This window comes from Anomalospiza imberbis, chromosome 3, assembly GCF_031753505.1.
Source record: "Anomalospiza imberbis isolate Cuckoo-Finch-1a 21T00152 chromosome 3, ASM3175350v1, whole genome shotgun sequence".
Lineage (NCBI taxonomy): Eukaryota > Metazoa > Chordata > Aves > Passeriformes > Viduidae > Anomalospiza > Anomalospiza imberbis.
Window position 1 is genome coordinate 44,504,699 of NC_089683.1, and position 15,715 is coordinate 44,520,413.

The following is a 15,715-nucleotide window of genomic DNA, read 5'->3' on the forward strand; positions in this document are numbered from 1 at the left end:
GTATAGCTATTTGAATTTTTACAGTATCTACCCAGTGTCCAAAAATCCTATCCAGCTATAGAAGGCAGGACTTTGTTTTGTTCATAGCCATCCATAAAGGAGAGCATCTACCTGCCATCAGGTATCCTGTCTCTGTCCTCGGAGATACTTAAAGTCCACATGGATATGGTCCTGAATTGCCTGCTCTTGCTGACTCTGCTTGAGCAGGGGGCGGCACTAGACAACCTTCAGAGGTCCCTTCCCATTTCAAGTGTTTTGTGATTCTACAATTTTCATGCTGATATAGCTTGCTTTACTGAAACTGACTTTTATTCTCAATCCTTTATGTAGTTCCTAAGAGTACAACTATCTTTCCAGTTCTGCCCAATTTTGGCATGACACATACTTAATTTTGGGAGAAACAACTTTATTTTTAGGCTATTCTGTTTAGCTAATCACTAACCAAATAAATTACAATTCAAAAGAACTGAATCTGCTCCTCAAACAAGTGTACATATTTCTTGGGGTTAAACAGTAGCATAGGTAAGACTTAGCTGCTCTGACAGTTCCTGTGTATTTTGTGTTCTTCTGCCTTTTCTTCCTGCCATAAAAAAAAAGCATTACTTTAAATTCATAAATGTATGTAGTGTTTGTCAATTATTGGCTGAATATGACCATTGCATAACACACAATTTAAAGTTTTTCCAGAATACAGACTTCCTACATTTTCATTATGTCATCTTAGTATTTTAGCAGAGAATTATAATATCCAGGTTCCATCAGTAACAAGTAAAAATCAGAACCAAAACCACAAGAGCCCTAAAAGCTCCTTACATCAGACAAACGCATGCTTGTTAGACGCAATTTAGGACAGACGGTATCCGTCAGCGCACAACAGCGTTTCCTAAGGAAAGCTGGACCTCAGGGTTGTTTAAGAGAAGATTCCTAAAAGCACCGAGGAACACATGGGATCACGAAGTCCTGGCAGGGGCTGGTCACGATGCGACCCGACACGATCCTCCCCGCTGCAAAAAGTGTCTCAGCCTGAGCCTTCCCGCGGGAGCGGCTCTGCCTCCCTAGGGAATCCCTTCCTCGTTCTCCTCAGCCGGATAACGAGCCAGCAGCGCGGTCAGAGCCAATTTATTCCCAGGGAGAGGGATAAGCAGCTAATTAATTAATGTGGCGGGCACCGAGACAATAAAGCAGCGCTGCAAGGTTTGGGGTGTGTTGGCTCCTGAGCCCCTCGGCTGTACAGCTGACTTTCTTGATTCATGTTTTTCGCCTTAAATGAGGAGAGGCTGGGGGGCGGCCGCAGGAGGATGCGGAGCCCTCGGCGCTGTGCGGACGGGCGCGCAGCCTTTTTCCGCGCCTTGCACAAGTGCCCTGGGCACGGGGCACACCTCAGGGTTAGCAGAAAACAACAACAAGATAATGGCCCCTAATGCGCACCTGGGCACGGATCACACGTGGGCCGCTCCCTTCCTGTGCGAGCGGCGGGGAGCCCGCCTGCCGCGGCGCGGCGCGGCGCGCTCCGCGGGGAGGGACCGACGCGTCCGGCGGTGGGCAGGGAGGGAGGCAGGCAGGGAATCACCTTATTAAACGCATACACCGGGGCGGGCGGCTGCCACCCCCGCCCCGTCCATGCCCGCGGAGAGCCCGAGAGCGCCGCGCTCTCCCCGCTGCCGCTGCCGCTGCCGGCGGGAGATCCCCGCGCACAGCCCCGCGGAGCCCGGCATGGCGCGGCGCGGCCGCTTCCAGCGCCTCTTCGGCCGCAGCGAGTCGGAGGACTCGGAGCCCGAGGGGGCGGCCGCCGCCCCCCGCCGCCGCCCCTCCGCCGCCGCCGCGCCCAAGCGGCGCCCCGCGTTCCCCCACTGGCGCCCGAAGAAGAAGGAGCAGCATCCCCGGGAGGGCGGCGGTGCCGCGCCCGCCTGGACCCTGCCGCCCGCCTCGCACCTCGAGTCACCGGCCCCGAGGTAAGCGCGACACCCGAGCGGGCGGCGGGGGGGACTGGGGGCCGGACACGGCTGGAGGCCAGGGGTTTTTCTGTCGGGGAGGGAAGAGCGTGTCCCGCAGCCGCCTTCCCGTCCCGCGTTCGTCCCAGCCTGCTGGCGGAGCGGCGCCCGAGCCGTGTTGACAAACAGCAGCGCCCGTGTGAGTAAGTAACAGTCAGCCTGTGCCCGGAGCAGGAGGAGGCTTCCTGGCCCAAACCAGAATCCTGAGGGCGGCTGGCGTGTGTGAATGGCTTTTACTTTTCTGCAGCAGTGGACTTATTCTGTGCTCGCGCTTTCTGGACATAATAGAGGAGGACGATGAAAGAGAAGGACTTGACAATACTCTGCTACAGCGCTCCCCACAGCTGTTGCTCCCATAGCTGTAGCTCCCCAGTGTGGTCCAAGTCTCCCATAAGTAATGACTATCTAGTGCATGCTGGCTTCTTGGGGACGCAGGTAAATCCCGGGGGATGTTTAGAGCCTGTGGCCACAGCACAGCGAACCTCAGCGAGACTGTGGGGTTGCTGAGCAGTTATACCTCTAACGTGAAGGCAATTCACAGTATTATCTGGTAAAATTGAGGCTAGGTCAGGAAAGGGTTTAGTTAATACTGCTCAGATCTGAACATCACAAGCCAGGCAGTGAGAAGCTGTCAGTGCTGCCTACATTAAGAAGAAAAAAAAAAAGTTGTAAGCTATTGATCTCTCAGGTGTTTGCTTCAAACTGAGAAATCTGTAAGTTTCAGAAGGTGATTCTGTATGAAAATGTTAGTACTTGCCAAAAAATAGACATCAGGTAGAAGTTAGAACTTGACTGAAGTATAGTCTAATTATGTTTGTATTTGGTATTGAAATGTATTATTGAAGACTATAAACACCAAACTTTTCTATAAAAGGAAAAAAATGCTTATGTTTACATATTTTTAGGAAAGAGAAAATGAAGTCTGTTTTTCAGAACTTTTAAACCGGGGAAAAGATGTATTTCAGAATGCTATTGAGTGGCCAAGCTCAAGGTAATGCTGCAGGTGACATCAACGAGGAGCAGATCCCTCTTTTGCCTTTCAAAGGCCAGATAAAACAGAAGGGGATGGGATCACAGTGTAGCTCAGGGTGGAAGGAAGCTCCAAACAAGGCTGACTCTGAGTTCAGATCCCAGTTGCTCAGGACTGTGTCCACTTGCGTTTTGAAATCTTCCAAGAAGAGAGAGTGCACAACAGTTTTGGCCAAGCTGTGTTACTACTGCCTTGTGTGAAATAGTTTCTTCTGGTAGAAGGCTGGAACGTATTTCAATTCATAGCTTGTGCTGCGCCTGCCGTGCACTACTGAAGAGCCCTGTGGCTCATGGTGACCCTCTCATGCATACTAACAGGCAGGTGATGGGCTCTCTGTGTGGTCATCTCTTCCCTAGGCTGAACCTGCTTGCCCAGCCACTCCTCAGGACAAGATTTCCAGCCCCTCAGTATCTTCTGGCCCTGTGCTCTTTTTATCAATGTATTTTCTATTGAAGGGCCCAAAAGTGAATAGAATATCTTGATGTGGGCAAATGAATGGTGGCATAGGAGAAGTGGCATAAGTCTTTAATATAGGTGTGGGTTCCTTTTTCTTCCAGACACCAGGATGTTTTTACTGCATAAATTTGTTTTCAAGTTCTTTGCTTAAATTACAAGAGAAGTCTAATAATTGCAAGTCTCCTGAAAGGACAGGGTTGTAACTGCTGTTACAAAACACTGGGGGGTTTGGGTTTTGGTCAGGGAACCAATCCTTCTGCTATTGATGGCAGGCTGGGTTTGTGCTTCAGCACATGAAAATACACATGTATGTCACCATTTTTAACTGCAATTGGTCATCTTCAGAAGGCACAAACTTCTCGTTTGTGTAGCTTTCTACCACCCTTGCCTTTAAAAAACATGGAACAAGCTAAGCTTTTAGTATACAGCCAAAACACTAAATGCATTTAAAAAAAAATATGTTGAAAATTATGATAGCACTTCTCAAAAGACATGGTTTGAAGTATTTTATTTTTATTACATGCATGGTAGGCTGTAATGCTTGGTCTCAAGAGTACTGTATAGGACAGATAGAGTGTCCTGTTAACAAGGATGACTTTGAAGATATGAGATGCTTAATTAGTGGCTATGGTTTGGCATATGGCAAGCGTGACTGCTGTCAGTTTGAAGACACCTATTTATATGGTACTTCACTTTAAAAATTATCTCATCATCAGCTGTTTTGCTTATGTTATTTTTTCAGGTAGCCAATACTTTTCCTTGCTGTTAGTTATATATCTGGAAGAGCAGAACCCAGCATGGCATAAAAAAATCTTTGATAAAAACCAAATAAGCATCCCAGCTCCTTAAACTTGAAGTTACAAGTGTACATTCTCCTACTGCTATGAAATTTTTGTTGTACTGCCTGCATTCATGGGTGTCAGGGCAACCAGATGACCTCCTCTAGTTACTTTTTCCACCAAAAGCTTGTAGAATCTCTTTCTCTCAGATAACAGCTACAAGTTTGAGCCTCTTAACAGAAGAAGGTGCAGTGAAAACAAAAAAGAATTACAGTTGTCACCATGCTGTAGGTAACTGCATCATATTATGAAACCAATTTTTACTTGGTCTCTTGGAGGCCATGTCCTTATACAGCTGTCATGGTTTGGACTTTGAATGACCTCCACCCAATGGCAACTTTAAAAATGAAGAGGATGGCTTGGAATTGAGCTTTGTAGCAGGAAGTTGACTGCAGGAGGACAAAAAAGCCTGTTTATCTTTGGGTGTGTTTGTTTAGCAGTGGTTCTCACAATGTATGCTACCCTATGAATCTGGAGCTTTTTGTATTTGATGGTCAAGACCAGACAAGTTACTTGGTCCAGTTATGAGTTGGCTACCATAAAAATTACAGTAGTTAGATTATTGCCCAAGACGTGTCAGTGTAATCACTGTGAAAAAGGAGGATATTTTTACTTCTTATTACTTCCTCAGTTTCAAGAGACACAGATATTAGATATTGAGCATGTTAGAAACACTAACACCAGCAACATTCCTTGTTTTTATTACTTTTCTCTCCCCTGATTAAATGAACTCAGCTCACCTTCATCAACATGCTAAATATGTGAAGGCAAAGAAACCTGTGTGACAGTTATTCTACAGTGATTTGGCAGGGAAATAAAAAATATTAAGGCTTCAGTAATAGCATAAAAATAAGGAGAGGGAAACAGCATTAGGCTGCATCCAAGGAATGTTAGACTGTGGAATTATACCTTATCTTGGGGAGGAACATGCACATCTACGAGATATGTGGAATGTTAAGAAACATGTTATTGGTGGAGAAACTGTCAGTGAGCCCAAGATCTTGTATCTCTTCCCTACTTCCATGTTTTTACTCTAAGTTACTCTTCTGTGATTTCTGTGTTAGAAGAGGTGAAGGCACTTCACAGCCCATGTGTAACATCACATTTTGCAAAAAGATGAAGGACAAATGCTTCATCCTGTGAGAAACAAAGTGTGTAATAACACAGACTATTAGTAGCTCAATTGATTGACAAGAATAAAATGCAGAAAACTGTTACACAGTTTGCTTTGTAAAGTACATACCCTCAATTCAATGTACTTTATATATGTAACTTCACATTTGTGCATTGTCTGGTTGAAAAAAAGAAAAAGTAAACATTCACCTGTGTTCTTTTGTAAGACTGAATATGGATTTCTGCAAGTGTTCCCAGTTGCACTTAGTGGGAGGTAGAAATGGAAAAGGGTAATTCAGTTTGATGTGTAATTCTTACTAATCTGTAAAGTAAGCATAACACATTAGGAGTAAAGACTTAGTATTTTAATTTTTTTATAAGGGAGTGAAGATCTTTTAAGATATCATGATCAAAAAATTAAAAGCAGAACTTTTTTTTTTTCTGAGTTTTTTTTTTTTTTCTGTACTGTGATCTGATGAGGAAATTGATCCTTAGGAAAAAATACATGTTTCTAGAAAGATACTAAGATAGGAGGGGTGACATGCTAAAACATTCATTTGCTGATTTTGTATTTTTAAGAAGTAAAAAATACTGTCCTGTGAAAATGTAATAACATCTCTGCCATGAAAGTAGTAGTTTGTCTCCTGCATGAGTTTAACATCAGCTGCTGCTTCTGTGTTGCTGATTACATGGGTTTGGTGCCTATGTAAACACCAGGGTGAAGAACACTCTTTTTCATTTTCTCCTTTTCAAAATCAAATGACAGTCTGAAAAATATGAACCAGTAAGACTGCTGATGCCTTCCTGGTCAGCCTGCTTGTATGTCAGGGTATGAAAGGTAGATCCTGGCAGAGAAGAGTGGCGCCTCATTCCTGACTGCTGTGGTGCACAGAAATTGCCGATTTTCTTTGCTCATGCTTTTTCACTTAAATTAGAAAAAAAAAAAAAAAAAAATGCGAGTTAGTGGACTCATGCCATTCACAGTCAAAGATTTTTTTCCTTATTTTTTTGGGTGTTTCTGGCTTTGTTGGATGATGATTTGAAGAGATGGTGTACCTTACTGTATCCAGGTGAATCTGATCCATAGTAGTGCTGAGTTCCATTCAGATGACAGGAGTTCTGTACTGAAAATTTAAATGCCTGTTAAAACAGGGACTGTTGTGAAAAAGCAGGTTCTATCCTACTCAAACTAGGTGCCAGTCTTGGCACCTCTGGTTTTTCGGTGTCAGATCCACATTTGGAAATAGTGACAAATAAAAATAGAAAGGCGTTTTGGGAAATGACTATTATAAAATACCACTATAGAAACCACCCAGGAAGGTGCACAAACAAAAAGTTCTTACTGAATGCAGGTACATACAGTTGGCACTTAGTAATGCATGGAGTGCTAAAAACAATGTTAAATACTGAATGCATACCAGTTCAGTGAGTACCACTTGTCTGAATGAGAAAACAGCAGTTTTCAGTCTCTACCCTTTCTCAGCACATCTGTCTCTTGTCTCTTCCTTTTCTCCTTGTCTTGGTCCTACAACTCTGTCCCATCTTTCCCTCCCTCTCCATCTTCTCAAGATTTATATAACGCAGTTTATGCTGCACACTCTGGTGAGTTCCTGCTTGCATGGAACAAGGAGAAGAGTGGCACTTTATTGTACCTGTGATGATCTCAGGGAAGAGGCAGGACAACATTTGTGGATAGAAATTAATATGTTATAGAAAGGGTCATTATAATTAGTTTCATTTACTTCATATACAAGATGACATCCATATCCTCTAATTTGAGATATCTGCATCTGAAATAGTTCTTCACTTTATAATTGAGGAGGGCAAATAGTCATGTGTGGTGTGCAGTGCATCTCACCTTAAGGTGAGTGTCTAAACCAGGGTAAATGAATTGCATCTTAGAAGTACAAGTTTTGACTCATTGACTTTAAAAGCTGCCTGAAGCTTCCACATCTAAATTTGGGCATCTGAATTCCATCAATGTTACCCAATATGGGGGAGTCCATAGGCTGAGTCCATAGTCCCCTACTTCCATGTAGGAGATGCTACGGTGCAAAGTCAAACAGTTGTGAGCTTCAAAAACTATGTTCTGGTTTTTCATGTGCAGCTCTAAGGCACCTTCTTTGTTCACAAGCAGTCTGGTTTGAGAGACTCATTTTTGCATAATTTCTGTTATTCAGTATATTCTGTTATTTGTTTCATTGTGGTTAAGATTTTCCAAGTTTCTTTAGGGAACTGGGATTGATCCCTACTTCTGCATTTTCTTGGGATGGCTGGGAAAGGCATGGGAAACAAGCCTTTCCCAGACGGCTTGAAAAAGAGAACAGGGGAAACAGGAGAAAAGAGAGAGGACACTACTACACCTATGGTCTGATTTGCAGTTTAGCCAAAATAGTAATGTTTAGGAAAGTTAAATTCTGCTGGAAGTATAATCCTGTGATAGGAAAGATGGGGAACTGTAAATACTAGGTGGTTCTTCCTTTAACAGCTTGTATTTAAAAATTGAATAAAAACATGAGGACCTGTTCTGTCAGCAGAGGTTCCTGTGCAAGGGAAAAAAATGCCCTCCTTCAACTTTCAAAACAGAGAGAAGTCATCAGTGGTTTGCATGTGTGCAATGTATCTGATAGTGGTGTGTCTTTGTATATATGACTCTCGTATTTGTCACACCAGCAGACTTTCTGCTGTACATCTTATCTGCACACGTGTTTGTTCATGCAGCCACATACTGTGAGCTCCCACAATCCGTCATCAAATATTTCATCATTCGGTGCTCCCTTGAGACAAGAAGGGAAAGATCGGTAAAGACTGATCAATATAAGAGACTGGCCTCCTTTAGTGCTCTCTGAAAAAAAACCCAAAAAACCCTGTAGTATTTATTTAAAGAAAATAAGATACCATCTATTGTATTATTCTGGAACTGTACTTGAAAATTCTGAAATACAAATTTTAAAAAATTTTAGTTGGATAAAATTTCTTCATGGTACCTGAATCCTTGATTCATTTAGAATTTACAATTATAAAGTCAACCAAACTAAAATTTAAAAATCTCCTGAGCTATGAAACTTTGTAAAACAGACATGTTTAATGAATTCCCCAAATCCTGAGTTTCAGGTAGAGCCCAATGCCAGAAGCAAAACTACTATATTTGTTGTCCCAAAATAGGTTCTTTTATTCTGTGTGTGAGGGGCCAATTCACACACTTAGTCAAGGTATTTGATTTATTTACAGTTCTGTGCAGAAAGGGGTGCTGGGTGTCAAACCCACAAAGCCAGCACTACCAAAGCATTTCACTATACATTTTAGCAAACAGAAGCCTTCATTCATTGGCTACAAGTTTCATAGTTCTCATATTAATTAATATTCTATCTTCTATTAGTTAATGATTCTCTCTTCTCATGCTAATCAGTCCCATGGTGTTTCTCTTCTTTTGGGCTGATGGGTTTTTGGGTCAATGATCTGTGAGTTGGTGGTTGGGATCTCCCCCTGCAGAATTACCTTTTACCCACTCGGAGCTGGTCCAGCACAGGTGCTGGGTAAGGTTTATTAGTTTCTTCCTTATCTTGGGGGTTCTGCCCAATGTCCTTGTGGCCCATAAATTCTGCATTCCTTGTGTCTGCTGTCAGTGGAACATCCTTCTCCCCACTTTGTTAACTTCCCTCTGGGTGTGACATCCCTGAAACCTGCCAGGCCCTAAAGCTTAGCAAGACAATTCTACCAACCAGTAATTTGTCTTTCTAACACCTGCACATCACTTAGAGCTTGTGGGCTGCTATCTGTTTCAGACTAACTCTCCTTTCTTGTTGATTAGACTTGAAAATATGCAAAGATCGAATATCAAAAAAAAAACTTTCTTAAGAAGGTTTTTATGTATTTAACATTTTCCAGCCTTTTGACAAAAGAAAATATAAAAAATGTAGTAAGGATACCTTATTACAGTGCTCCTTGTACAGTTGAATCACTCCGTAAGCACTCTAAGAAATATAGGCAGGCATAGGGGCCCCTGTGCATCCTTTGACCTTTTTATAGTTGGTCTTTCTTCTTTGTAAGCTACTTCTTTATTGTCTCCTGAGTATTTTGAAACGTTGCTGGTGCCACATCTGTGGTACTGCTGTTGAGGCAAGGCTGTAGGTCAAGAATACTGTCTGATGCCATTCAAATCTGGAAGGATCAGTGCCCAAGTTCACAGACTATAAACAGCTAAGCAGAAAACATTTAAGTTGCATGGCCTGATGGAAAACATAATTTTCCATATATTCCTTCTTTATGGTCAGGAGCAGGTGCCACATGGGCTCTCTCAGGGCTCATGGAGGGTCATGTAGATGACTTCTAATTAATGCTAGGAAAGTTGGAGAGAACCTCTAAAATCAGTGGACTGGTGAGAAGAGGCTGCTTTTTAGGAAATGAGGTTTTCTGTTTTTTCTAGTAGAAGGCTAGCAGAATTTCTCATGCTGCTACTTCTCTCTGTCCCTCCCTGTGCACCTCCAAGCACAGACCGACTCCTGTAAAGCAGCTAGTTTCTACTCTTCCAGGTGTTTCTTGTACTTCATATCCCAGCATCTAAGCATCTTGGTGGTCCTTCTCTATACTCACATGATTTGTACACTTCTCATGTACAGGAGATGTACAGGTAGCCCCCACTGTCAAGGGCATGCTGCTGATAATGCTTGATGGTAGAATGATATGAAGACTAAGTCTTGCAGAGACTTGGCACTGAGCAGTACAAGGTAATTCCAAGTGTCACTGTGAACCTGTAGATTTCTGTGGAATACCTATAGTTTCTTATTCTTTGACTTTCAGAAGGTCTTACTGATCTGTTTGATTTGGTTTCCATAATTTTAATTCCTTGAAAACCACCAGTGGGATTTCACGGTGGGCATTCCACAACAGCCAGGGAGGTGCTGTGTGATTAGCAGTCCTGACACATTTTCCTACCCTTGGCTGGGAATCCTGTGCCACTTATGAATTATTTAGTGAGTAACCAGTAATTCTTGTGATAAAATATATATTTAGGATTTTGATATAGTATAAACACATTTGGCATAAAATAAAACCATATAATTATTAATAAGATTCTATTACATTATAGTGCCATCTCCATCTTTAAGGACAGTGTTTTGATGATTCACCCATGGTTATACTGTTTTACAGATTAAATACAAATAATTCATTCTCCATGGTATAGAGAGGAGACCTGTAGATACATGCTGGAGCTTCCTTGTTGTCCCCTGTTGAAGCATCTTTGTGACCCTTAGCTATGTGCAAAAGCTGAAGGAGTAGGGGAGAAAATAGGGATGGAAATTATCTCTATTGGAAATTAAAAGGTTATGTTCTTTCTCTTTGAAGATTTGTGCACTTGGTGAAGAGGAAAAAATTGTTGAGTTGGGCAGGCTGCAATTAGGTCACCCTGAAGCCTTCTTTTTTCCAGCTAAACAATCCTGATTCTCTCAGTATTTCCTCAGAGGAGAGGTTCTCCATCCCCCTCATCAACTTGGTGTCCCTTCTCTGGACTTGCTCCAACAGGTCAATGTTGTTCCTGTGCTGGGAACCCCAGAGCTGGATGCAGCACTGCAGGTGGGGTCTCACTTCCCGGACTTAGAAGTTGTCTAGGAGCAAGGTACCTTCTGTTTGGAAGCAACATAGCTGGGTTTATCTACCATTAACAAAAACAGCTTTGTGCAATCAGGTTCTGTAGAGAGGCAGATTGGTTGATTGGGCTGATGGATTGGTTTTTGCAGCACTGAGAACAAGCTCACATAGTCAGCCTGGGAGAATGAAGGTGCAGACACAGCACCCAGCTAACACAGTGACATGGCTTGTAAAGTACAGCTGCTTTTTGCCTGGCTGATTTGGACTTGGACACATTAAACACAGACATCTGTCTCACCCCACTTTGTAGATGTATTCTGAGTTACCTTTATGAGATTCTTCTGATTTGTGGCTGGATTCCTTAATTTATTCAGTGGGAGGTTCCCTTGTCTGTTTTCAGTTTAGGCAGGAAATCTTTTTCTCACACCTTTTGTTTGTGTTGTTAGTTTACTGAGTAATCTCTCCCAGGCCGTGGTGGTTTGGGTTGTGTGTTTATCAAATGTCTAGAATAGTGGAGTCTGATTTTGACTATGCAAATAGTAAATAACAGCACAAAAGACCAAAAAACAGTTGGCATCTTTCAAAAGCTCTGAATGAGTTACATATCATTTGCAATTTCAGAGCGGAACTTATCAGGCTTTTTAGTCCTTGTGTAATTTAATGGGTGTGTATGAGGTGAAGAATTAAAAGAGAGGCTGAGAAGCCTATGAACATTCCACAAGGGAGTATTTTAAATACAATCTAAGTGACAGTCCTGCAGGTAATGAGTGTACTCACGTGAAATGGACTCCCTGATTCTTGATGAACAGCTCAATGCCCATTCCTGTCATGTTTCCTGTCAGAAATTGAGTGTAGCCAGAGCTCTTCTGTATTTGGATTGAAACATCCTGATGTTTTCAGGAAAATGCCTGTATTTAAAGTTCTAACAAACCAGAATTATGGAGGTTTCTGTGCTCTCTGATGGAAGAGTAGAAATCCAAAGGCAACCAGAGCTGTACTATTACTCATATGAGTCTGTCTCATTGTCAGCACTATCTGAGGCCATGTATCTGTGGCTTGGAGCGACTGGTAATTGAAATAACCAGTTCTTCAATGAGATCTAGATGATATCTTCTTCTCTTGGGACGAGTAGAAATCTTTACTATATAGCCTTTGAGTTAAAGTAAAGCTAGTCATTTTAACACAGGGTTTTCAGTGTTCCATATGAAATAAATTTATGAGTAAGTTAGATTCTGTGGAAGAGACCTCGCATTTTCGCTATAATTCATTATGAAAGGACAAAAATGAGTAGAATTACAACAGTACTGTCTACTGGTTCATTATAGTTAATAAAACAAACACAAAAAAAATAAAATTAACATAAAAATTGAGGCCTAAATGCAGCTTTTCCTGTTAAGATAATGAGCTTCTCATCTTGACTTTCAAGAACTATTTTTTTAGCGCAAACATACTGTCTTTGCATCAAAGGATAGTTTAGAAGATGCTCTAATTTTCATAAACTGAAGTTCAAAACAAAAAGGAGTCTTATCCCAAAAAACTTCTACATGTGTGCCAGGGTGCTAGGAATATTTTGCAAAGAAATAAAAAATTAGAAAATCAGCATATACTTAATAATGTAAGTTTTTGTCAGAAGTAAATCTAGTCACATGATAAACTAGTCTGTTTTGTTATGTGAAAAGTCTCCATTTTTCCCCCTGTAAGTACTAACCACTGTGTGGTAGTGAGACTTTAATACAAAAACACAATCAAAAAGTGACCTCAAGTATAAACATTGTGAAACAGTGTTGTACTTTAGTCCTGAGTATTTTCATGAATCCTCTGCATCCTAAATGAAGCTAGATTTAATGGGCTTGTATCTCTTTTCTCCCTACTGCAGAATACAGTGCTCAGAAGCTGTGTGTGAGCGTGGCAGGAGCTGCTGGAGGGCTGGTGGCACTGGAAGAATGTCCCACTAGCTGCCAAACCAGTGGGGCAGCATTGGAGGCAGTAATAATAGTTCAGGGCTCACCCAGAGGTATTCGAGGGAGGATTGCATCTTACAGGGGTGCTTGCTTTGGCTGCCGGGGAGGAACTGAACAGGAAGTGTCCAACAAAATCTTGCCAACTTTAAATTCTCAATTTCTCTGTCTACATGTTCTCTAGCAAGTTCAAATATTGAGCAGAGTATTCTGTCAAGTATCTTCTAAAAGTACAAAATATGGTTAGGCCTTGGGAGATTGTTAATTACTGTTAGGTATTTGAATCACTTCTCACTGTTGAATGCCTATTTACCTGATTTGTCTTCAAAGATTTATTTGTCAGTTGCTTTCCTTGTAATTGTTTTAATTATTTTTTAATGATTTTGCTAAATATAATAATGATTTCTTAATATCACTGGCATTGTGATTAACTTGCCATACGCTACAGTTTAGTTTTACTTAGCTTTGCTTGGTTTAAAAAGAAAAAAAAAGGTCTGTATACCTGTTTGGACATGTCTAATCTCTTCTAAGTTAGATCTAGTTACTTGACAACCTTTGACATATTTCCTTGTGTAATTCTTCTAAACAGTGCTTTCCCCCTCCCTGCTTGTTTTCTGTAGTAGTGCTTCTCCTGCATCCAGCTTAAAGCAAGTCCTTTATGCTCTGAAGACTCCACATGTTGATAATTGGTTAAGGTTTGTCCAAGTCCAGAAGTCTTCTGTTCCCACAGAAGACTTTATTATGTTCCATGGAGTTTTTTCTCACCCAGTAATGGACTGGATAGGCTTTTCCAGTTGAAGTGGAACTCCCCCGTTACCGTGGGACAGCTGCCAAAGCAATGTGCTATTATGTATTAATTTCTTCCCACAGGGAGATGTATCGGTTCTGACTTTGTTTCACATGAAGTAGGAGTTAACAAGAGTTCACAATTTATTTCCTGGTCGAGACTCTGCAACCAACACAGAAGGATTTCTCTCTCATTAGTAACACTACTTATTTTTTTCCAACATGAATTCCCTCAGTTCCTTTTTTTTTTTTTTTTTTTTTGACATACTATTCCCCAGACTATCCACCATCTGATCTGTTTCTCTTGTAATTCTGAAATATATTTTTATTTACTTCCACACGACTCACTGATATACAGGCTGTATTGCAGCATAGGTGTGTAGAGTAAATTTGATATAAATTTAAAAAAATATAAATTAATTTTCTATACAAGACATATGCAACAATTTTTTTTATACAATAGATATACAAATAATAATTGTTTTCATTCTAACGTGTGCATTTTGAGTTACTGAGTTTTTTTACTAGCAGGATGTCCATTACATGTGCAGATGATTATAAATAAATTTTGCTGCTTATGACAAATTAAGTGTCCATGTCATCTAATGAAGCAAGTGTGAGCACCTAGGTGTTGGCAGCAGCAGGCCATGATGTGTGTGAGATACACATGCTTCCTTTTTTGTACTTTCAAAAGAAATCAGAGTGCTTCTTCAAGGGTAGATTTTGTTAGTTGGTTAGCTGGTGCTTTTCTTTCATTTTTTTTCCCTCAATGTGTGTAATATTCCATCTAGTGTTTGAGTCATTTTTACTTGTGAAAAGACTTCTGAACCCCTCTTTCAAGTAGCCTCTTACTCAGTGTGTGGGAAGAATACATGCATTTGCCTTTACCTCTCCAATCACATTAATAGTGTCAGGGGAAACAGCTGTGAAATGAAGGCTATTGAGAGTTAAGGTCATGAAAATAAATACTGTCTAACTGGATACTGAAATGTGGACAGACTTACTTGATTTGGCATTTTTTATGTCTTCCCTGGATTGCCCTCACTTGCCTCTATTTTCCTTGTAATTTTAGCCTGTGAATACAAAAAAACTTGGAGAGTCTTTTGAGTATGCCATTTTCTGAACTTTAGTGTCAGGTTTTTACAGGAGATATTAGAACTTGGTCAAAAATAGAGAAATTACTACTATAACTCATCAGAACAAGGGTTTGGCAGAACCTTTCTCTGCACGAGTATTTTAAATAGTCTGTTTAGCTTTTGAGCAGTGGTCCTCATTTCAGGCTCAGGGATGCATGTGTGTGTGGTTGCTGTGCTCAAGCATAAGGACTTTCTAATCTAGCAATATCCATAAGGATCCACAGATTTGCTGCTGCCACTTGTGCTTCCTCTCAGAAGAACACAGGGCCAGACTTCTTCCTATGTTTCAAATACTCCTCAGCCTGAGTGCAAGTTTCTTGTTCTTGTGGAGCTTCTAATACTGTTAATAAGCTGGGGTTCATTGGTTTAGGTCCTTTGTCACCGAGTTCACAAAGCTGAAGAAGGACACGTGAACAAACAAGGCAGTGATTGGAGGCATCTGGGGGAGTAGTGAGCACCTCCCAAAACTGTGAGCATGAATATTTTCCACTGGTGCTCATGCAGCTTTGGACGTTGGTGACCTGCTTCCAAAGTACCTGGGTGAAGAACAGGTGCTGTGGCACTGCCAGTGCCTTCTGCATCTCTCCCAGGGTCGAATCACAATCAAGGGAAAATAAGGAAAAAATTTGGGCCCTACCGTCCCTGTGGTATTTTATTGTGTAATCCTTATTAACACTGTGGTGTCCAGTACCATTGCTGGCACAAGCCAGGATGCCAGGTTATATTTGGCAGAGAAGCCAGGGTATGTGAGCAGCAGCCAACACTGACTAATGCTCCAGCACTTGAAATAGTGTTGCTGATGCCATTCAGTTCCTGT

At 41.5% G+C, this 15,715-nt stretch overlaps 1 protein-coding gene across 1 annotated transcript in view; it reads left to right on the forward strand.

Annotated features, from left to right (window-relative positions):
- Window positions 1-1,605: 1,605 nt before the first annotated feature.
- Window positions 1,606-15,715, forward strand: part of CRYBG1 (crystallin beta-gamma domain containing 1) — a 96,346-nt gene continuing 82,236 nt past the window's right edge. Inside the window, 1 exon segment of the mRNA XM_068184179.1 lies at window positions 1,606-1,952. Within this exon segment, the coding sequence (XP_068040280.1) occupies window positions 1,621-1,952 (332 nt within the window). The 5' untranslated portion in view covers window positions 1,606-1,620.